Below are 24,707 nucleotides of genomic sequence, written 5' to 3' on the forward strand. Positions count from 1 at the left end.
TGATCGATGAACGGAGCTTCACTGCCGAGTTTGGTTTTCGATCACCAAAAAGTTGAAATAAAAAAAATAAAATTTATGTTTTTTAATGTCATAGTTACTTGCGAATTTTGAACTTTTTCTGGATAATGGGAGAAATAAAAGGACAGCTCTTTTAGTAAACGGATCACTGCGCATTACAGGTGTGGGCAATTTTATCAAGATCTGCTGGATACCTTAGGCCTATAATCGATCAGAAATCTTATACCTATGTATGGTATCTGTATCGGTCGATTGAGGTTTTGAGATATGGCTATTTCAGAATGGATTTTTAGGGTATGTGTGTATGGGGATGGGGGGGGGGGGGGGGGGGGTATGGTAGTCTTATCTAGTTAAGTAATTTATGATGTACATTTTTGATGAAATACTGAATTAATTTTTTTTAAATGTACTATTTCAAAGGTATGATGCTAAATATATAATCCAAAACAATTGAGAATGTCATTTATTTAATCAAATTTCAAATTAATGGTAAAACTTTGAGAAAGATACTTCAGTACAGATTTTTCAGGACATTATCCATTGTAGAAAAACACCCACAGCCTTGTTTCAAATTTGATTTATTCTAACTAAAGGTATATTATTTCAGTTTATCATTATCCCTTTGCCTATGTTTACAAGCAATGAAACTGCATAAAATTACTTGTCCCCAATACTTTCCTGCTATTTTTTGCATACAAGTGTTTGTAATATGTACATACCTTTGTATCTGATCTTTTAATGATAAACGTTTATTTGCAGTTTTGGTTTACCATGATGTAATCTACATATATTTTGGCATCATATAATAAATGAAATCTGTTTTGTGGTAACCAGACTTCACAGGATCTGTTCAATATTATGTCAATATGGGGATTTTCTCACTGCTTTTCAATGGATGTGGCTATGGCTATTAACGTGAAACTACTTTCCCTGGGAAATTATTTCTGCTACATGGCTCCAGATATAAGGACTGTATGTACAAGTGCAAATATATGAGATAAGATGTATGACTTAAGGAAAGGACCTGATATCTGTGTATGGCCAAAGCTTTATTTAAATGTTACTTTTATGTTTTGAGCAATATTCCCCTCAACCTCTTGACATCATCACCATAATAGCTAAGTGCTCACTGCTGCTACACAAACTTGACATATAATATCCTTATATTTCTATTTAAGAAAATCAGATTGGCAAACATGGATGAGCTGAATGAACTCTTAGCAGCTTTTCCAAAATCGAGCAACTGAGAGAGAACTGGTGAGTGAATTAAATTTCTTTATTTCTTAAGTATGGGAAATTTACTCCAATTTTGATTCATATAGAGGATTTTTATTGGGCTAAATTAATAGGGTGATATGTCAGTTATAAAATCTTTTTTAATTGACATAAGAAACAGATTAGGGACCTACCATACAATATTGGGAGTTGATATGTTATTTGCGTATATAATTACACATAATTCAATTTACTTATTTACACATATTATTAACTCATCAATTTACTTACTGGGATTCCGATAATTCTAGGGTGGGGCCGTCTGCTTTTAGCCCCTAAATTTGGAAAAAGGCCCACATTTTCAAATACAATGGGGCATTTTAACATTGTGCTGTATGGGCAAGTGCGGGTGTACCTAGGGAATATATGAAATTGTCACATAAAGGGCCCATGGCAGAAAATTCCTTGAGTGAACCCTGTATTTATTAACAGGTGTCAAGACTTAAAATAAAATATACACACATATGTAAGGTGGTGCATGTGAACAGGGTATTACTTATTCTATTATTCCATTATGTTAACACACTTGTGAAGTCCATTACTTGTAATTGTGAGAGTGCATGCAATGACTTATAATATGCACACTGACATTTTTTGCTATCATTTGTAAACAGAAGCTGAGGAGGAAGGCTGCAGCTGGGCTCTTACAAGCCACTGACAAGTACATGGTGACCTGTGTAAAAGAATGGCTTCGAGTTCCAGGAGCAAGGCTTAGAAATGGCATAAGGAAAACGCGTACTGAAAAACAGAGGTGTAGATAGAGAATCTGCAAACAAAAGTGCTGAATTGCAACGGAACAAAGAAATCCAAAAAATTGGTGTTGACAACATATTTTCCACAGGGTTATGACCCTTGTTTTTGAACTTGGTACATATACTGCCAGGTTCTCTTGGACACTACCGAAGTTAATAAATGAAACTTTCCGTGCTTATCTAAGGTACAAACTCCAGAAGATGGTTATAAGAACTTATTTTGTATGGAGTTATGGCCTTTGCTTCATGCTATTTTAACTTGATGAAATATGGGGGGGGGGGGGGGGGGGAGTTTGTCTCTGAATTTGAAGCCACATAAATGAAATTTTGCAGGCCAATATGAGGGGTATATGTTTAGACTGTATTTTAAAACAGGTTTTGAGAATATATGTTTCACATCCGCCTTGTTGCAGGTAGTAACACTGTTTTCTTGTAAATAATAATTAATTAATAATAAAGTTTATTATTCTATTTTGCTCTTTGTGTTTATTTATAAGTATTAACTACACATGTATTAGGGTACATAAAAAATAGTACTGTAACTATAGTGTAAGCATTTCGATTGTTTTGTACAGCTAGAAGTATTTATATTACTAACATTTGGTTTTCAAAGTATTAACTATGATAAAAAAATATTATCTTTTTAAAAATTCAGTATTTTTTAGTTTTACCTTTTATCTTTGTAACATTAACATCACGGCTAGCTGCAGCTTTTAGAAATGTTTAGTTTTATGTACCCTAACACTACACTTGGAAAAGTTCTATTGTGGCATCATTTCCATGAAATATTAAGATGAGATGTTGTCAGTTATGACTTCTGATGACATCAGCCTATTTAAGACAATGGCAGATGCTGCGCTGATAATTATTGTCGACGTTCGGCCGATGTCCATCCAATGCTGATTCCAAAACAGTTGCCGGAGGCTGGCCAGATAACTATTTACGACGTTGGGCCGATGTCGATCCGATGAGCAAAACTTCATCGGCCCGACATTGTTTGCCGACGCTGGGCCAATGCTGGGCCGGTGCATTGCCGATGCAGGGCCGATGATGTTTGCCGACGTTGGGCCAATGTCGATCCGATGAGCAAAACTTCATTGGCCCGACGCTGGGCCGATGCTGGGCCGGTGCAGTGCCGATGCAGGGCCGATGACGTTTGCCGGCGTTGGGCCGATGTCGATCCGATGAGCAAAACTTCATCGGCCCGATGCAGTTTGCCGACGTTGGGCCGATGGTGTAGCCGACGTTGGGCCGATGCAGGGCCGATAATGGCATGCTACCTGGGTACTTTGCAGCTGAAAGCACAGGCGATACTTTTTTTTAGATAATCAATTTTACATTTTGAGATAAATATGGTATGTAATAATTAAATACTTAAATACAGCTTGTAAATTTAAATGTGTAGACGAAAGTGTCGGGAAAAATGCATTATTCATTGGAGACGGCACCTTTAATAGTAATAACGTGATGAACAATATAGTTGTGTATGAACAGGAAGACATAAACATCTACAATGAACAGAACGACTGTATCATCCGGGTACTCACAGGAAAAAACAATAACAAAGGCAACAACCAGTCCCGGGGAATTGCTATAGATCAGTGCCCCTTTAAATGATCAGCCAAGATTTATGACGTGGACTGTGACGTCATAAATTTGACATTATGAGGGTAACGTGTTCAAATATATCCTGAGTAAGGACCTTCAATGCTAACATATATGAAAATGTATTATTATCAATAACCTATTTCATAAATTTGCTTATACTTGAAATAGTCTCTTGTGATATCTCTTCCTGACAATGTTAACTTGGGAATTCCCTATCCCATAATGCAGTATTGGCCCACTTGCAAATGACACCAAAGATGTTTGTTAATCTGTTCTGTAAATCTATGCCTATGACACAATAGACAGGGGAAAGCTACGTGATTAACAAGTCCAAATGTTATTAAACATCTTCATAACTTTAGTACTTATTTGATAATAATTCAAAAGGTTTAACAATTTCAGTATGACCTATTTCCCACAGGATGCACACAAGCTGCCCTTGAACAGGTAATAGACTACAGTTGGCAAACATAATGTATTCTCTGAAAGTAATGTAAGGAAGGTATGTGGAAAAGTGACTATATTAATCCAATGGTAGGACTTAAGAGTCAAACAATTGTTCTCTACACTTATTGTTTACACTCTTAGCAGACAGTCCTGATATTATTCGGAACAGACTATAGAAATAGCTGAGCATAATGATATGCGATTTGTGTGTTTTTTTCTTCGGGAGATTACTGCGCAGTTTGCAGTGATTAAAGGACATTTTGTCCTTTATTCTATACAATGCAAGGATAAGATGTCCGTTTTCTACATGACAATAACTTTCAAATCAACCTCTCAAAGGACTTTGCCCCCTCTATGAATTAAGGGACTATTTCTCGATGCGCAGGGATTTCTGAGATTGCGACATTGCGGTCAAAACATGCAAACTGCACGTAGACAACAAAGTGTTGCAGAAAATCTAGTGTTTTGAAAATTTTAAGGTAGGTGTGAGTAATTCGAGGATTATACACATTTTCTCTATGTCTGTACTTGGTGGTGGCATACATAGAGTCGCTCATTAGGACTTGTAGTTTATGCCTGCAGAGGTAATGTCTCCGTCGCCATCCCCTGACAGTCACTTCTTCTCATGTGAACCGCTAAGTAACCGAACAAATTTTGTGATTCGGGAAATATCTGGTGTTATCTGTAGGGTTTATCGTGTTTTTCGGGTTCTCTACAACTTAGTGTCTATGTTGCAAAATCTGACATTGCTTGATTTTTTGCAGAAATGTGCGATATCTAAGTTTGTACATTTGGGAAAGTCAACATCATCTTGTCGGCACCTGACGCCATATTGTTGTCCGTGAGACGGAAGTTGAAATATAGTGGACGAATTGAGCTGTCCCTGCGAGTTTGTGTTCATTTGTAATATTTAAGCCGTTATAATGGTGAATAGCTTTCATTGGAGACATGTTGTTTTCCTAATATTACTTCATTTATACGGATTGGACCTGGTTTGGCGAATTTCCCAATAGTATGAAACACAACATAATGATCGGCAATCGTGAGAGGAACTACTTTCCTACTACCATTACGTTGGGCTGTTAGGCCTAGTACGCGTAGTAGAAATAAAAGATATGATAGTAAGGGATGTATTAACTGTTAGTAGACTTATTGACATCGGAATGTCTAAACTTATGTTACTATATTACTAATAAATATATCGGACAAACTGTCATTTTGATAAGTCAGGTGCGACATGTCAAATTTCGCCTACCAGGAAAAGAATTTTAGTAAAGAGCTGTGGGAAACAGTTATTGTCCTGCAATGTGGTTTATTGACAACAAAAATGACAAAATGTCAGTTAATTTTTTTTCGTTTATCAGCTAGTACTTCTCTTGGTATTTTAAGTTTCTGATATTCCTGTCATAATTTTGTTCAAGTTCAGTTACCATCACTGCTTGTTTCATTGGCCAAGCAGCACTTTGAAATACAGTGCCACAACTTCTTGTGACAAGCAACCAGTTTTTGTGAGAATCTGTTGGACGTGAACCACACTCTTAAACTTACAAAGTTAACTCATAATAGTTGCCACTTATGACAAGCATGGGTTGCTGAAGACCTATTCTAACCCAGATCTTCATGGGTTGGAAGTAGGAAGACGTAGTTATTGATGCCACTAGGTTGATTAGCTTTTGAATCATTACTGACAGAATTTAGTGAGTGAAAGTGGCTTGGAAATTCCATGACAGTTTCCTGTAGCCTAACTTTTGATGTGTATCAGCTTCATCCTAGCAGCTCACTTGACATTTTTTGTGAGAAGAATAAATGCAACAGAAAATGTGAAAGCAGTATGATAAACCAGAAAGCCCAAGTGCATTTATTTGCATGCTTCTTGTCTTAAGCTTTCATGCTTGAAAATGCATTTGAAGGGGTACTACCCCTTAGACATGTTAGACCTCCTACACAGCTCATCAAGCCCCATATCCATCCTTGTGATTACATATCTAATTGATTTATTGCACGAGAAATCCCACAGTAGACGTTAAGATGCGTGCAACATCAATAAATAAATACCTAATAAATTGCATTCCTGTGCATAATGATGAAAACTACCAAATTGAAAAAAATAAAATACCATATGCATATTACTTCCCACTTATGATCAATTTATCCTTATGAAATAAGTTGAAATGGGGAAAAAGTACATTGAAAATATAAATGCTTTCATAGACTGGTGCCTGCTATTAAATGTATTGTCGTAGGCTACATTTAGTAAACAAATATTGAAAACTCACAACATCCCTGGGCCTATTCAGTGACATTGCATGTAGACATGATAGATCACTGAGAGGAGCTTATGCATTTCAGTGACCCCTGATGTGTGAGGTCATTGTTTCACTTGTGTATCAGGCAACAATATATCAGTATCACATATTACGTCAACGGGTATTGTGATGTGTTTGAAAAGTTGTGTTCATTGAATTGTTTATTGTGTGCAAACAACTGATGCAATGCATGGTCACATGGCTTTCATTTCAATGGCTGCCTCCATGGTCTAGTGGTCGAGCATCCACCTGGAGAGCGGGGTATTCATTTTAAACTGCGGCATGGTATCTAAGTTGGCTAGCACTATAAAATCGACACTAGTGCGGACTAGTGCAAGGAACCACACACACTTACACACGTGCATGCTCATCACTATACAAGTTCAATACTCTTTGACACAACGTTAAACCCAATTTCTCCACTACATTCCACATATGGAAAGATACACACCATCAACATGGAGGTAATGAATTTGCACATGTTTAAGTGCATTATATTAATCATGTTGATTTGTTCTGTTATAGGACGTGTTTGGTTTGTGTTTGATGGCAACATGGAGTCATCAAGTGGAGGATCGAGTGGAACAACGAGTGGACCCTCGAGTGGAACAACAAGTGGACCCTCGAGTGGAACATCAAGTGGCGGATCGAGTGGGGGATCTAGCAGTATCCCGAAGATCATGGTGTTCAGACCCACCATGGAGGAGTTCAGCAACTTCCCCAAATACATGGAGTACATTGAGTCCCAGGGGGCACACAAGGCAGGCCTGGCCAAGGTAACATGCTACACTTGTAAACTATATCATGCAGGGCTCACCTCCTCATTCACAATAATGTTATAACATTTGAGAGATACATTGATTTGATGGTCAATACAGGTGAGGGGTATGTTCTTTTTTGTGTGATGTTTAAACTACTCACTGTGTAACAGGTGATTCCTCCCCCGGAGTGGAAGCCACGGCGGAACGGCTATGATGATGTTAACATCACCATCCCTGCCCCCATCACCCAGATGGTGACCGGCTGTCAAGGGCTGTATACACAGTTCAACATTCAGAAGAAATCTTTGACTGTCAGAGAGTTTGAGAAACTTGCAAATAGTGACAGGTAGGTGCTTTCATCTTCTGTTCACATATTCAACACGGAATTAACTTTTTCAACATGTCAAAATAGTATGTAGTATTTTTGATGGTACATGGTAGTTTTTATTCAGTGGTTACTTGATGGTACAGGGTAACATTGTTTATTCAGTGTTTGCTTGGTGATGCATAGCAACAGTGGTTAATCAGTGTTTTTTAGTGGCACATCATGACATGTAACAGTTAAGGCTCACAGGTGCAGTGTTTGTTGCTAGGTACAAGACTCCTAATCACTTTGACTATGAGGAACTAGAGAGGAAGTACTGGAAGAATGTCACGTTTGGATCTCCAATATATGGCGCCGACATTTCGGGTTCTCTCTATGATGAAGATCAAACGCTGTGGAACATTAATAAGCTAGGCACCATCCTGGATTACGTTGCCGGCGACTACGGAATCCACATTGAGGGAGTCAACACCGCATATCTCTACTTTGGAATGTGGAAGACCACATTTGCCTGGCACACAGAGGATATGGATCTGTACAGTATAAACTATGTACACTTTGGGGCCCCCAAGTCATGGTATTGCATCCCACCTGAGCATGGTCGCAGACTGGAGCGATTGGCTCAAGGTAAGAAACATATTTACATGGTAACCAATGCCCAGGGTATTCATGAAATTCATCTTTGTAGTTTAACTATTTTTTGTAAAGAACTATTTAAGGCCAGTGAAATTCATATATTTCTGTAGGTCTAAATGGAAATTGTGCCACATTTTGGTCATCAGTCATTCAAATGTCAGATTGTGGACTCACTCAATATTCCAGCACAGTAGCAGCCTTGATGAGAGTCGTGAGATATGGCTTCCCCTCTTGTAAATACCAAGTGTCAGTGTCCAAACTGTGACATTTATTGACTTCCAAGTTTTCTATTCTAGGATTCTTCCCGAGCAGCTTCCAGGCCTGTCCAGCCTTTCTTCGCCACAAGATGACCCTCATTTCCCCACACATTCTCAAACAGTACTCCATACCATATAACAAGGTCAGTCTCGCCACAAGTTCTCAAAACACTAAACCATACCATGTAACAAGGTCAGTCTTGCCACAAGTTCTCAAAACAGTAAACCATACCATGTAACAAGGTCAGCCTCGCCACAAGTTCTCAAAACAGTAAACCATACCATGGAACAAGGTCAGTCTTGCCACAAGTTCTCAAAACAGTAAACCATACCATGTAACAAGGTCAGCCTCACCGCAAATTCTCACACAGTACTCTCCATACCATGTAACAGGTCAGTCTTGCCATAAATTCTCAACCAGTACTCCATGCCATATAACAAGGTCAGTCTTGCCACACATTTCTATACAGTACTCCATACCATGTAGCCAGTGTTGTCAGTGTATAAATATGACATCTCCCTTAGCCTTCCTTGTTTTATAACTCTGTGTACTGTGAATAGATGACTACAGTGATGATGATCTTCCTTCTGTTAGATTACACAAGAAGCAGGGGAGTTCATGATCACTTTCCCCTACGGCTACCACTCAGGCTACAACCATGGCTTTAACTGTGCAGAGTCCACGAACTTCGCCACAGAGAGATGGGTGGAATATGGAAAGAGATGCTTGCAGGTGAGAGTGTTAGAAGGCCAGTATGGCAGCAATGTTGTACATCTAGTTTGATAAAAGCTTCATATCAGGAGCATATCCACAGTCTTGTGGGGTTGGTGTATGCTTATATGGTGATTAAAAATGTTTTAGAGATAGATTATAGATGTACCCTACTGTTTGTCGATGGACTTGTACTCTACTGCATTGTGCCAGATGATCTTACTGTGTACCATACTGCAGTGTGTCAGATGGTCTAACTGTGTGTACCATACTTCTGTGTGTCAGATGGACTATCTGTGTGTACCCTACTGCAGTGTGTCAGATGGTCTAACTGTGTGTACCATACTTCTGTGTGTCAGATGGACTATCTGTGTGTACCATACTGCAGTGTGTGAGATGGACTAACTGTGTGTATCATACTGCAGTGTGTCAGATGGACTATCTGTGTGTACCATACTGCAGTGTGTCAGATGGTCTTACTGTGTGTACCATACTGCAGTGTGTCAGATGGACTAACTGTGTGTATCATACTGCAGTGTGTCAGATGGACTATCTGTGTGTACCATACTGCAGTGTGTCAGATGGTCTTACTGTGTGTACCATACTGCAGTGTGTCAGATGATCTTACTGTGTGTACCATACTGCAGTGTGCCAGATGGTCTTACTGTGTGTACCATACTGCAGTGTGTCAGATGGTCTTACTGTGTGTACCATACTGCAGTGTGCCAGATGGTCTTACTGTGTGTACCATACTGCAGTGTGTCAGATGGACTAACTGTGTGTACCATACTGCAGTGTGTCAGATGGACTATCTGTGTGTACCATACTGCAGTGTGTCAGATGGACTAACTGTGTGTATCACACTGCTGTGTGCCAGATTGACTTACTGTGTGTACCATACTGCAGTGTGTCAGATGGACATGCTGTGTGTACCATACTGCAGTGTGTCAGATGGACTATGTGTGTGTACCATACTGCAGTGTGTCAGATGGACTTGCTTTGTGTACCATACTGCAGTGTGTCAGATGGACTTGATGTGTGTACCATTCTGCAGTGTGTCAGATGGACTTGCTTTGTGTACCGTATTGCAGTGTGTCAGATGGACTTGCTGTGTGTACCATACTGCAGTGTGTCAGATGGACATGCTGTGTGTACCATACTGCAGTGTGTCAGATGGACTTACTGTGTGTACCATACTGCAGTGTCAGATAGACTACCTGTGTGTACCATACTGCAGTGTGTCAGATGGACATGCTGTGTGTACTTACTGTGTGTTCTCTACTGCAGTGTGTGTGTCGGAAGGATGGGGTCAAGATCAGCATGGACACATTTGTGAAGCGGTTTCAGCCTGACAGATATGACCTGTGGAAGGCTGGCAAGGATATTGCCCCACATCCAGAGGAGGACAAGAGCAGGCTCTCCAAATAGTGAGTCGCTGTTGAAGTATGCCTGGTATTCTATCTAATCACAGTTGATTGTTTAATACAATGGTACCTGTAATTGGACTTATCTTTTTAAGTTAACAGTCTTGAACGATTCTGATATGTTTTGCTTTATCATTGTTGTGTCTTGCCCAGGGCAATGAGCAGGTAGAAAGATATGTGTTGACAAGTCACTTACAAAGAAATATGGTTGTTGGACAGGGCACTGGGTAGGTAGAAAGATTGGTGTTGCAAAGGGCACTGAGCTGGTAGAAGGATGGGTGTGACCTCTACCTGGTTAAATTCCTGTATGGGATAGAAGCTGCTGAAGACTAGCTTAATCGTTACAATTCAACTGAACATGAAAGATTTGTAATAAGAAGACTGTTGCCCTGTTTTGTAGAGAAGCTTGATATACAGCTTCTAATCATCACATGTTGCTTTCAGTGATTCAAGGAAAATTCAAGCCAACAGAGCAGGAACTGTTTGCACCAAACGTCACCCCGTATCTAAACTGGATGATGTGAACAAACGTGGGCGGAAGAAAAAGACTAACCTGGAGAAAGAGGAACAAGCTGACGAGAAGTCAGACACTGTTGATGTCAAGGTAGAAGAGGGGGCAACCCCAGTGAATGGAGAAGAGAAGAAGAAGAAAAAGAAGAGGAAGAAGAAGGACCCACAGGACCAGAAGAATGAGACACTGGGTCTATGGGGAGATGAGGACATGACAGAAAAAATGAAGGAGGAGTTGAACAAGCAGGAAAGAATAATGAAGGCCGAAGCTGCTGCTCGGAGGAAGATAGAGTTTTATCTTAAAGATGTTAAGAAGCAAGAGGGTGAAGCAGAGGCAAAGACTGTCAAGAAAGGCCCTACTTCATTCCAGGCTGCATTTGAACAGTTGTTAAATGAACCACCAAGTAGTATGCCAGAAAGTCCAGAGCCGATCACAAAGAAGATTAAGAAACCAAGCCAGTCTCCACGTTCGGATGGAGAACCGCCAGCTAAGAAGAAGAAATCTGGGCAAGCTGTTCACTCTGTGATTCCACTGGATCAGATCAAGGCTCTGACTGCTGCCGGTGACAAGATGGGATTCCTTCAACAACTCAATGACATGGAGAGGAAGAAACTGCCCAAAAGTCAACTCCAGTCATATCTTCAACAAGGGAATAACTCCAATATTACAGAGCTCAGGCACAAAATAGAACAAATAGCAGCATTGAATGAACAATTCAACCCGACAAGTTCTGCTGGTTCATCATCATCATCATCACTACATCAGGGATCCCTCACTCAGAACGGTCATGATGCATACTCGCGACCACTCCACACAAGTTCGTCAACTCAAGAAGGTGCTTCCAACTGGTCAAGTCCTCCATCATCATCTACACCTGGCAGTCTAGGGTCTGGTGGACTCATCAACCAGCAAACTCTTGTTGGTGTCCCATCTGGAATAAGACCAATAGAGGCTGTCTATAAGAAATCACAACAGAAACGAACACTTTCCAATATGCACAGAAAGCCAGCAAAAGTTATTCCACTCGCTAATATCTCACACATACTTGGCTGTAGAAGTATTTCAGAAGCTGTCGGTAGTGGAGTTTCTGTACAAGCTGATGTCCCTACTCTGAAGTCTGTGTCTGTTAGTCCGCAGACAGCCCTCACCAGTGACACAGTGTTGTCAACCCCACCCCATAACAACATGCATTCATCTCACCTTCAGCAACAGCTGCAACAACATCAGCAGTCATCTCCACAACCACCTAAGCTGCAGCCAGTACAGAACCAACAGTGTCTACAAGACACCATCCATGAGCATCCTCCTCAACTGTCACCCTCACAGCCGCCGTCTCTGTCTCAGCAATCTGGGTTGTCCCACCTGTCTCAGCAGCTCCTGCTGCAGAAGATGAACCCTGAGGAACTGCTCCAGCAGTACCAGCTCAAGCAGCAGAAGAGCAAGTCACAGCTGGAAAGACAGCAGCAGCTGCTGCAGAGGATCCAGGAACAGCAGCAGTCTCCCTTGCTCAAGTCCCCAGCTTACAAAGATTCCAATAAAACATATCACCACCAGTCAGCTGTGCAGATGACTGCAAGTCAATTGTTGGCTTCTAATGGACAGATTACGAAGTCTAGTGCGACATCACCCAATCAGCAATATCCGGTCCTTCACAAGGCAGTGTCACCCCAGACGCAGAGAAGTATGTACACCGTCCAGAATGTCAGTCCCACATTGGGCTCACAGCACCATCCTCAGACCACTCTGTCTGCTGGTAGTATGTACCCCACTCAGTCTGCCGGAGTCGTTGTGTCTGCTGCAAGTGGCATGAATCACTCACCTCCCAGAACTGCCATGCAGACAACACAGGTTACACCCGTGTCCCTGTCTCCACAGCAGCTATTGAAAGCATTGACTGCCCAGAACACTTCACAGCAGCAACAGGCAAATGCTGTAAATGTCCTTAATATGGGTGGCCAACAAAGTCAGAAATCTGTGCAAAGAAGTAATGTCAGCCAGTCTCAACAAATATCAGGTGTTCAACCTGTGACTAATGTTCTCCGTGTTTTGTCTGGTGTCCCTCAGACTCAAATAGTGGCCAAATCAGGCAAACAGCAGATGTCCCTGCTGTCTCAATCCCAAGCAGCTGCCATCAAGCAGCAGCAGCAACAACAGCAACAGGCTCAGTTCATACTGCAGGGAGTTTCTCAGATCCACCCTACAGGGACAGCCATGACCACTAAACACAGGACTGTTGTGCAAGTGGGAGCTTCAAACACAGCGCCACAGGCAACTATGTTAAGGACACCTAATCCACCAATACTTGCTACCTCTCATACTTCCAGTGTGAAATCTGTACCAGGTGTACACACTCAAGTGTCCTTGAACAATAAAGTTGGTACCACGTTGAATATTCCCAGTGTGATCCCTAGTGTCAATGCTCAGCAGAGCGCCCATCGGTTGTCAGCGCAGCAACATCATCATGGAGCAAAGCAGAGCTCAGCATTTGCCACCAGCTACATATCTGCTAGCACGACTCCTTCTGGAACGACTGTACTGTCTCCTGTCCAGATCCAGATACCTCAAGCCGAGGCAGTTCTACCGGGATCGTACGAGTCCCCTGCTGCATTCCTTGCTAGTGCTAATCCTGTGCTCCCCAATGACGGAGGAAGTCTCTCCCTGCTTGCTGGAGCATCCATGTTGTCTACCTCAAATACCATGTATAACATGCAACATGATGGGTCAACACTTGGCTTGCATTCTGCTTCTCAAAGAGACATGTCAAATGTGAACTCTATGTTGAATGGCGGTAGTATCCATCAAACCAACTCCTCAGTGAGCTCAAGATTCCCTTCTCAACAGACTGGCGGTGTCAGTAGTGCCATGTCCTCTTTCCTCACATCATCTAACAATGACTTCCAGTCACCTCCGAAACTGACTTGTGTAAATAACCAATTATCTAATATATCTCATGGTGTATCAGTGTCTGAGCTGTCAAGTAGAAGCTCAATGCATCAGCTAGTTCCCCAGCCTATAGTCCCTGCAACACAGGTCTCCCCAACCTCGCACTCCTCCGAGCCTGTCATGCCCACCCTGTCACCTCAGCTCCACAGTTACGCCTTACCACCCACCTCCGCCAACACTGTAGCGAAGAGGAGCCTCCACTCAAGCTTATCTCAGATGCAGCATCAGCAGCAGCAGTCATCACTTGCTGGTTACAATGGTGTGGGAGACCACATGTACATGTCCCAGTTGCCAGGGGCGCGGTCAAGTGATGAGTACACTTCTGGTGATGACAGCCTGCTTGGGCGTGGCTTCCTGGATGGACGAGGCGATGGTATCATGCAGTCCCCATTCTCAGGTAACAAGGTATATGTTGCAACTTTCTTCAGCATTTTTGCAGAATTTGTCAACTGGGAGGGAAGAGAGCTTTATCAGGTTACTGAAATTTTGATACCTTGCGGCATTTCATATCTTATCATGCTTTCTAAATGTTTTCCAGATTTGTCACCATGGTCACTCACATCTGATTGAGAAATACAAAGATTTGATAGTTATTCCTATGAGTAATCATGGAAAGAATGGAATTATATGTATTCGATCTCCACTTCTAGGCCTGATACAGCGTCTTCCCAGTTGTACTGTGTTTTAATATCTTATGCTCACAATGCACTGATCATGTTGATAAAGAAGGAACAGTTTACTTGCAGTGAGATAGGTGAGGAGTTTAATGCAAACCTCTGCAGAAATGCTTTCTCCATTAATGTTGGTGTGTCAAGTGTGGCCATTAATCCTCAGTTGTGTTGGAGTACAGCAGCATGTCAGTTGTCTATAGTGATGTTTCAGTGCATGATGAGAAAGCAGATTTAATCGTTGTACTTGCATGCAAATATTTAATACCAGTATTCGTCAGTGACATGAAGTTAATTTTCAGTATCATGATAACGATGTTCAGTGTTGGGGAATATTGTGCCAGGTCAGCATGTTGTGTGGTGTTGCATGAATTGCGGGTTGTGTAAGACCGTGACCCCTGTGGCTATGTCGGTCCAGCTGCTTCAGGTTGCTGCTGCTGTTTCAGGATTCTTCCAGTGGTACTAAAGGTACTGATTCCATAGCATCATCTGACAGCTCGGATACAACCATCTGTACAAAGAAAACTAACAAACACAAAGCTAGTAAACATAATAAGTTAGAATCACAGAACAACACTCCAGTATCACTTACATTGTTACCTTCATCCAAGAAAGAGTCTGATACCAGTAAAGCAGCAAGAAAGAAGAACTCCTCTACACCTAAAACAGTCAACCCTGAAGAATGTTCAGGTAAATAGCTTGCTCTTTACTTGTAATTGTATACTTAATAAAAGTGGGGGTAGCGTTCTGGGGATGTGTCGTACACTTGGTGTAGCCAATCAGTTGATTACACTACTATGCTACTGAGCATTCTTTTAGAATTAGTCATGTACAGCTATGATTTCTGGTGATAGTATTTGGATATTGGTAGCAGGTTCACATGCTAACATTGATAATTGATATCAACAGACAGTTCAAGTGAGTCCAAGCCCCCAGCTACTGTTGAACTCACAGAGCCGTGGGCCGCACCCATTCGAGCACTTTGGCATGAACAACCCCTCAATTTTGAAGCTGAGAAGAACTTCAACAAGTTTCTGTCCCACAGAAGCCCACACTGTGCAATATGTGCAGTCTTCAACCCTGTAGAGGTGAGTCTGGCTTCTTAGCAGTCTTCACCCCAGTGCTTACAGGAACAGTGCAGGAACAGGCAGACTCGACAGACAGATCACTTTTTTGCCTTTATGATCCAATCATGCAAACTGCTTTTGTTGCAATTGTACTTGTGTCAGATGTTCGTATCTTTGTTAATGGGAGTCACTTGCTTGTCAGATATGTGAAATAGGCTGAAATATTAGCGAAGTCCAATCCCCCTCGTATACATATCCATGAAGTGGAAGGGGGATATAGGAATGGGTGCCGTCCGTCTGTCTGTCACATTTCGTTTCCGGAGCAGATCTTGAAAACCGTACCAATTTCTTCACCAAAATTGGCACATAGATAGGTCTGGTGGTGAACTGGTGCCTTTTGGTAGGTTTGGGATTTTAAAATTATTAATTAAAATTATTATTTAAAATTATGTTTTAGTCTGTTTTCAGTCGTACAAATGGGTATCTCATACCTCTAGTCGCACGTTAAAAGGAAGGCAGAAGCTGGAATGTAAACAATAAACTTGTTTCCGTCCGGTTGCGCACGCACCTCCCTATGACATGTCACAAATCTCTCAGCGCGCCTCTGAGCTGGTCGCTCGAGAAGGACTTTCGCGAAAGACTGCTAGTTTGTATTCTACTAGTACTTATTGTGTGTCTACAGTTGTTCTAATAAAGTAATGATAATATGTCTTCCTTGTAGACTCCTGGAATGTAATCCTTGGTAATCCATTGTTTGTGTTCAACACGTGTTTCACTGTTTGACTTGATTAACACATGACAACATGGCGGGCATTTGTGCCTCGTGTCAACGAAAACTGTCTAAAGTAGATCCTCACAAGTATTGTCCTTCCTGCATAATTAAGGACGGGTTTTCAACGTGTTCGTGGGATAAACGTAAAGAATGTGAGCACTTGTCTTCTATCAACTTTAACTTGTATCTTTGTGCGTTGGCGAAGCGGGCTACTGACCAGCGCTACAAGCAGAGAAGGTCATCGGAGGGATCCTTGGACTCTGCACCTCTACATCTGGCCCTGGGGGTGGCGCGTCGGCCACACCCAAGAAATCAGTTGATAAAGACCCGCCTCAGTCAACTTATGTTTCCGACAAGACACGTGACGGTTCGCCTGCTGATGATACTACCCGCACGACTGATCTTTGTCAATCAGTTAATCGAGAGCATCACTCAGCCACCCCCGTTACGACGGGACCACGAGGGGACTACGGTCCCCAGTCGGTCCGTCTCTCGTCCTACCAATGATGATAGGAACGTCGTGCGGGTCGACAGTGAACACAGATCCCTCTCTAGAAGTCGTTCCCGTTCACGGGACGACAGGTCGAGGGCCTCGTCGAGAGACAGTAAACGACACGAGGACGTTCGTCGCCTTCGTGGACGTCGTGAGTTCGTTTCGGACGACAACTACGATGGGGATCGTAGTACTTCTACAGTTAGAGATCGTAGCCCTCGCTCCCACGGGGAGGTGCGACGCTTTCGAAGGGAGTTTTGGGGAGATCAGCGTCGTAGAGCTGATGACCAATCGACACCCTCGTCTCACTTTCCTATCGACCCGACTTTGATAGCCCAGATCACGGCGGCGGTACTCGCCTCGACAGTGTCGACCAAGAAGGATTCGACTACGTCGGAGGTCCATGGACCATCGACCAGTACACCAGTTCCTTCATCTACGCGTTCGCCGCGAATAGCTGCAAAATTGCTGATGCGGCGTTAAGCAATATTCACTCACTCCCTTCATCTACGCCTACACAATTGACGTCAACGATGGATTGTGACGACAGCCCTCCTAGGCCTCCCTAAGACATTGAGTTGTTTGCTTAGCTATCTAACTTTCTGCCTGAGTTATCAAATGATGCCGACAAACCGACGCGTGCTGGCTTTAAGGTCGGAGAAACGCCACAGTCTCTTCAGTTTTCACCTCCCGATGTCTTCAGAGCCATGGCTCACAATATGGACCAGAACTTTGCCGTTTTCGTCACCCATGAGTAGGGACTTGGATTGGGGGCTACTCTTCAAGACACCAGCGCCCTCCAAGATTCTAGTAGAAGACAGGCATTTGGAATCCATGGACACTGCTGTTCGTCACCAGCTACAACCGCTTGCTATGCTGTCGACATCGATCGAGGCCCTCTCAGTGTACTTTGAGGAGAAAGACCCCCTGGACGAGGACGAAAGGACGGTGCCATCAATCCTCACCTTTATGCAACGGTGGATCTTGGATGTCCTCGCCCAGTCCCGATATGTATTGAGCCAGATTACTACGGCACGTCGTCATGGTTACATCGCCTGCACTGACCTACCTGATCGTCATGGTCGGACACTCTTACGGGCCCCGTGGTCATCGCAACAGTTGTTTTCCTTTTCCAAGTATCCCAGGGGGGGACAGAGCCAGCGGGGGCAGAAGTGAGGACCCTTAGACATGGGCGTACACGCCCGTCTCATCCCGGGGGCCAAGAATGTGATAGTTGACGCCCATGTCGAGACCATCAAGGCCGTCTCCCACGGAGTGGATGATCCACCCGACAGTTTTTCATCTGCTGACAGATCGACTCTGGTTGCCCCAAGTAGATCTCTTCGCTGGTTACAATAAAAACTTGGTGAATGTACGCATTCTTCTGTTTTTTTGTTGCATGCAGTACTGTTTTATTCTGGTTATTCGGTGTATGCATCGTCTTCCCATACTGATAGTACTGCTCGTATTTTTTAGTTACCTTGTATACTGCGAGTTGCTCTGTAACTAAATTATGCGCCGACCACACTTTGATCGCAATTCAACTGACGTGTGCAGTTTTCTTGTCGCATCGATAATTAGTTGTGTGTCTAAGAACATTAACCATGCTATTTTTCGTTACCTTGGATACGATGAGTCGTTCTGTAACTACATTATAAGCCGACCACACTTATGATCACAATTCAACTGATGTGTGCAGTTGTCCTGTCGCATCGATAATTACTTGTGGGTCAAAGAGCATTTAACATGCTGTTTTAGTTACCTTGTCTGCTGCGAGTTGCTCTGTAACTAAACTATACGTCGACCACTTCGATCGCAGTTCAACTGACGCGTGCAGTTGTCCTGTCGCATCGATAATTAGTTGTGTGTCGATGAGCATTAACCATGCTGTGCGTTCGTGATAAACAATTTGTCTTGTCCGTGCATCTGGTCGAATGTTCTATTGTCACTACAGGGATGAGGAACTTTGTACATTAGACGTGAAAGAGGTCACTTCCTGATTACTTTCCCGACCCTCCTTCCAGTGTTCCGTCGAATTCTACCCATTTGTACGACTGAAAACAGACTAAAACATGGGTTTTTCAGATTAAAAACGATGTTTTATTGGTCTGTTTTATTCAGTCGTACGTTCCCACCCAGCAATCCCCGCTGGGAAGTAATCCAGTCCAGTCCTGCTTGATGGCTTATTCTTCGAGATTTGTGACAAGTTTATTGTTTACATTCCAGCTTCTGGCTTCCTTTTAACGTGTGACTAGAGGTATGAGATACCCATTTGTACGACTGAAAACAGACCAATAAAACATTGTTTTTAATCTGAAAAACCCATTTTTCGAGTTTCCATGGCAATGACTTTGATTTAGACTGAAAATGGCGTTAGTCCTCATTTCAGGAGCAGTTCTTCAAAATTGTACCATATTTCTTCACCAAACTTGGCACATAATGTAATCTCGCCGTATTGAATATATTTCCTTTCTGGTTGGTAAGTTCTGCATTGCTTGTGTGTATGTTCCTCCAAAAGTGTCATGGACACGGTTGTTGCATTCACTGACTAACTTCATGCAGAAACACAACTCATTACAAATACAACAGTGTAACTGATCTTAAACCTACTCAACTGTATAAACACTGCCTCCTATCCTGTATATATTCTTGTCAACCATACTCTGTACTTCACTTGCTTGATAACGGTGTTAGAACCTACACCGAAACCATCGCTCCTAAATGTAAGAAAGAAGTTGTTCATCCATATGTCTCAACCTTACTCATTACAAATACAGTTACATATTCTATCATAAACTGCAGATAGCAAAACAACACCAGTAATAACTTTTTTTAGTGCTGCAATTAGGCCATTTAAAAAAAATCCCCAGTGAACATAGTTCACAGGAGCTAATGCATTGCTCACAACCGAACATGTCATATTGGTGGGGGATATGACTATTTCATGCTTGTTCTTTAATGAATGAAGGGAAAATATACTGATTGTCCTACAGATAGATAGATGTATGTATTAACTTAGTCCCTAAGACCAATATTTTTTTAATCATGTTATTCAGAGCTTCTTGTTGTCTTGAATTGGTATTTATTAACTCTTCTCTCATGACAGAACGAGTTCCAAGGACTAGACTTTGCTGATGTGTCCACCTTGAACATCAAAGTGATGATCACAATCCCAAACAGGTCCAAGCCCCTCGTACCCGAGATCTGTTTCTCTGCCAGTAGTAACGACCCCAGTCCATTTGCCAGCAACCCAATACTGGAGACGGATGGTCAAAGTCCTCTCCTTGTGTGCAACAAGTGCAACGTCTGTGTCCATGCCAGTAAGTATAGTGTGCCATCAGTGCAACGTCTGTGTCCATGCCAGTAAGTGTAGTGTGCCATCAGTGTAACGCCTGTGTCCATGCCAGTAAGTATAGTGTGCCATCAGTGCAACGTCTGTGTCCATGCCAGTAAGTGTAGTGTGCCATCAGTGCAACGCCTGTGTCCATGCCAGTAAGTATAGTGTGCCATTAGTGCAACGCCTGTGTCCATGCCAGTAAGTGTAGTGTGCCATCAGTGCAACGCCTGTGTCCAGGCCAGGAAGTATAGTGTGCCATCAGTGTAACGTCTGTGTCCATGCCAGGAAGTATAGTGTGCCATCAGTGCAACGCCTGTGTCCATGCCAGGAAGTATAGTGTGCCATCAGTGCAACGCCTGTGTCCATGCCAGGAAGTATTGTATAGTGTATTGTGCACTCACTGATTAGACAGAAGTTAAAATTCCTTATTTGGCTGCAAAGTGAAGAAAGTTCTCATCATGTCTGCTTTGTATATTGCTTCAAATTGTTACAAGTAGACTGCGACACCACTGTGTGACCAAATGAAACATCTTTGATAAGTTATAACTGAATTTATGTCATACCTGTGTTTCTCTTCAGGCTGTTATGGTGTTGTTGAAGTGAATGCAGAGGAAGTTTGGCGTTGTTCACGCTGTGTCAACCACATAACGCAAGCGGTAAGTAGATGCACATAAGTAGACCACATAACTGACAGTAGACACACAGAAGTCAACCACATAACTGACAGTAGACACACAGAAGTCAACCACATAACTGACAGTAGACACACAGACGTCAACCACATAACTGACAGTAGACACACAGAAGTCAACCACATAACTGACAGTAGACACACAGACGTCAACCACATAACACAGGCAGTAGACACAGACGTCAACCACATAACTGACAGTAGACACACAGACGTCAACCACATAACACAGGCAGTAGACACACAGAAGTCAACCACATAACTGACAGTAGACACACAGAAGTCAACCACATAACACAGACAGTAGACACACAGAAGTAGATACAAAACAGCTTAAAGTTCTTGTTTTTCATACATGGATTGTAAGTTATATACATGTGTCACTGGATATTTCTACTTGTGATGTCAGCTTAGTGTCATGTCATGCTTGGCTTTCTGTTGTCCAGGACTGTGGCTTGTGTTTCCTGCGTGGAGGTGCACTCAAGCCTACCACCGATGGCCGCTGGGTACACATTGCTTGTGCTCTCACCACCACCGAGGTCAAGTTCCTTGAGATCGAGAAAAGAGAACCTGTTGACATTTCAAAGATCCCCCCTGCAAGATTCAAACTGGTAAGAAGATAAACCTCAAGTATTCAGATGAAACCATGTGAATCCCCTGTACCCCTGTGTTAATGTCTGATATAATTGTGCCCCTGTTTATCCTTGTCTGATATGAACACCCGTACCCCTGTTTATCCTTGTCTGATATGAACACCCGTACCCCTGTTTATCCTTGTCTGATATGAACACCTGTACCCCTGTTTATCCTTGTCTGATATGAACACCTGTACCCCTGTTTATCCTTGTCTGATATGAACACTTGTACCCCTGTGTATCCTTGACTGATATCAACACTTGTACCCCTATGTATCAATGTCTGATATCAACACTTGTACCCCTGTTTATCCTTGACTGATATCAACACCTGTACCCCTGTGTATCAATGTCTGATATGAACACCTGTACCCAGGTTTTTCCTTGTCTGATATGAACACCTGTACCCCTGTTTATCCTTGACTGATATAATTGAGACCCTGTTTATCCTTGTCTGATATGAACACTTGTACCCCTGTTAATTCTTGACTGATATGATCACCTGTACCCCTGTGTATCAATGTCTGATATGACACCTGTACCCCTGTTTATCCTTGTCTGATATGAACACCTGTACCCCTGTGTGTCAATGTCTGATATAATTGAGACCCTGTTTATCCTTGTCTGATATAAACACTTGTTCCCCTGTTTATGCTTGACTGATATCAACACCTGTACCCCTGTTCATTCTTGTCTGATATGAACACCTGTACCCGTTTATCCTTGTCTGATATGAACACCTGTACGCCTGTTTATCCTTGTCTGATATGAACACTTGTACCCCTGTTTATCCTTGTCTGATATGATCACTTGTACCCCTGTTTATCCTTGTCTGATATGAACACCTGTACCCCTGTTTATCCTTGTCTGATATGAACACTTGTACCCCTGTTTATCCTTGTCTGATATGAACACTTGTACCCCTGTTTATCCTTGACTGATATGAACACTTGTACCCCTGTTTATCCTTGTCTGATATGAACACATGTAATCAATGTCTGATATCAACACTTGTACCTGTGTTTATCCTTGGCTGTTCACTGATCACCTGTACACCTGCACCTCTGTTTCAGAAATGTGTGTACTGTTCACCAATGACCAAGAGCTGGAGCCGGGAAAACACCTGTGTCCAGTGTTCCAATGGTCGCTGCACCACAGCTTTCCATACAACCTGTGCCTTCGTTGCTGGGGTAGTGTTCGAGACAAGTGACTGGCCGTACCCTGTCTACATCACTTGTCACAAGCATGCCACTGCCCCCAAGGACAAGGTAGGTTGACACACTGTACCCGTCTGCAATTGTGTCCACTAGAAGCCTGAATCTTGTAACATATATTTGGGTTGACAAAGGATAATCAGAGACAAAATTTATATATTTAGACTACATTCTACTGAAAATATCTCCTGTCGACAATTCTGGGCTTGTAGACAAAAAAGTATTTGACACAGTGTGCTGTACAGACAGACTTGTGATCTCTATATCTATCTGTCCTCTGTACAGAGTAAGGCCCTAGAATCTGTTGGAACAGAATATCAACAGTTTTCACAGTACTTTTTTGCTCGCAAAACTTTCAGAGGTACAGTATTATCCTGCTAAGACAATATACAATTTCCATCTGTGTTCCAAAATCCTGAACACATCTGACACAGTTGCCTGACCGCTCCTGGAAGTTACACTGTGCAGCACTGTCTGCTTCCTACGAACAATTCGTCATGGTTTGGTTCCATCAATCATTTGCAATTTCAGCTTATTATTTCATTGTTTTATCTCATTATTATCCCCTGCCACTAAGAGGGGAGGGGATATAGGAACAGAGTTTGTCTGTCCGTCCACATTTCAAAAACTGTTTGTCAAAAAAACCTTCTCAAACACTTTAAGTTAGAGAATGAAGTTTTACACATTAATATTACTGGTCATGATCATAAATGGTTCAAAAATTGGTGTCTTCGTTTGTACAGAATTATGTCCCTTGTTCCATGCTTTTCAACTTAGTGTTCTAAGAAACTACTGAAGTTACATGAATGAAAGTTTGCATGCTTATCTAAGTGATAATTGTCAAGTCTGAGTTGAAAATTGGTGCTGTAAGTTATTTTTTTCCAGATTTACTTCTTTTGCTACATGTTTTTAGATTTTGAGCATACACAGATATGATCCATGTTATTTTACAAAGTGCATAGTGTCAGAAACTACTGAAGTAAGCTTATCTAACAGACACTTACCAAGTTATTTTTTCCAGAACAGAGCCTTTTGTGTGTATTAGTTTCACACTTATTCATATTTTAGTGATGACGTAGAGCAACCCTAGTACTATCTCTACTTAAGGCTTTATAGGACTCTTTTTTATTGTTTATGTTCACAGAACTATATGAACAAACAAAAGTCTTATGTGCCCCATACATGATCGTGTGTTTGAATCCCTTTTTGTCCCAAGTATGTTTCTAGGTTTGTCAGCACCATACATGTAAGCACTATACGCACCACATGAAGATCCGGGCTAGAATAGGTCTTCAGCAACCCATGCTTGCCGTAAAAGGCGATTGCCGTTTGTAAGAGGTGACTGATGGGATCAGGTGGTCAGGCTTCCTGACTTGGTTGATTATGTCATTCTACCCCAATTGTGTGGAATGATGCTCATGATGTCAATCACTGGATTGTCTGGTCCAGATTCGATTGTTTTCAGACCGCCGTCATATAGCTGGAATATTGCTGCATGCAGTGTTAAGCAACAAACAAACAGACACTAGCATGTGACACTTTGAAGGGGAAGTGGACATGGGAGGCTGCACAGTGGTGACTTCTAGTAGAGGGATGTATTCCAGTGATGTGTTTAGGATTCGGAACAAAGTAGGAAATTGCAAGATTTAACAAAATAAATATTGAATATCTCTCATAATAGATTATTGCATTGCATGTCTGTTGTGAACCCAACAACGTCTTGTATCAACAGTAGATCACCGGCTAAGGTTCAAAGAGATCATTGTGATACAGGATGATGATTACCGTATTTTCTTGAGTATAGTGCACACTTTTTTTCGAAAAAACACAGCTGTGTAGAAGGGGGTGCACATTA

The 24,707-nt window shown here is 42.2% G+C and overlaps 1 protein-coding gene across 1 annotated transcript in view; it reads left to right on the top strand.

Annotated features, from left to right (window-relative positions):
• Positions 1–4,498: 4,498 nt before the first annotated feature.
• LOC139480423 (lysine-specific demethylase 4A-like) overlaps positions 4,499–24,707 on the top strand; it is a 29,653-nt gene continuing 9,444 nt past the window's right edge. The window contains exons 1-14 of the mRNA XM_071263490.1: positions 4,499–4,579; positions 6,932–7,182; positions 7,338–7,513; positions 7,761–8,119; positions 8,425–8,528; positions 8,981–9,118; positions 10,385–10,524; positions 10,966–14,380; positions 15,090–15,333; positions 15,553–15,731; positions 20,082–20,295; positions 20,892–20,968; positions 21,450–21,614; positions 22,712–22,906. Of these exons, the coding sequence (XP_071119591.1) occupies positions 6,961–7,182; positions 7,338–7,513; positions 7,761–8,119; positions 8,425–8,528; positions 8,981–9,118; positions 10,385–10,524; positions 10,966–14,380; positions 15,090–15,333; positions 15,553–15,731; positions 20,082–20,295; positions 20,892–20,968; positions 21,450–21,614; positions 22,712–22,906 (5,628 nt within the window). The 5' untranslated portion in view covers positions 4,499–4,579; positions 6,932–6,960. The remainder of the gene's footprint in view (positions 4,580–6,931; positions 7,183–7,337; positions 7,514–7,760; positions 8,120–8,424; positions 8,529–8,980; positions 9,119–10,384; positions 10,525–10,965; positions 14,381–15,089; positions 15,334–15,552; positions 15,732–20,081; positions 20,296–20,891; positions 20,969–21,449; positions 21,615–22,711; positions 22,907–24,707) is intronic.

Source organism: Haliotis cracherodii, unplaced genomic scaffold (assembly GCF_022045235.1).
Source record: "Haliotis cracherodii isolate W230 unplaced genomic scaffold, xgHalCrac1.p SCAF_4, whole genome shotgun sequence".
Taxonomy (NCBI): Eukaryota; Metazoa; Mollusca; class Gastropoda; order Lepetellida; family Haliotidae; genus Haliotis; species Haliotis cracherodii.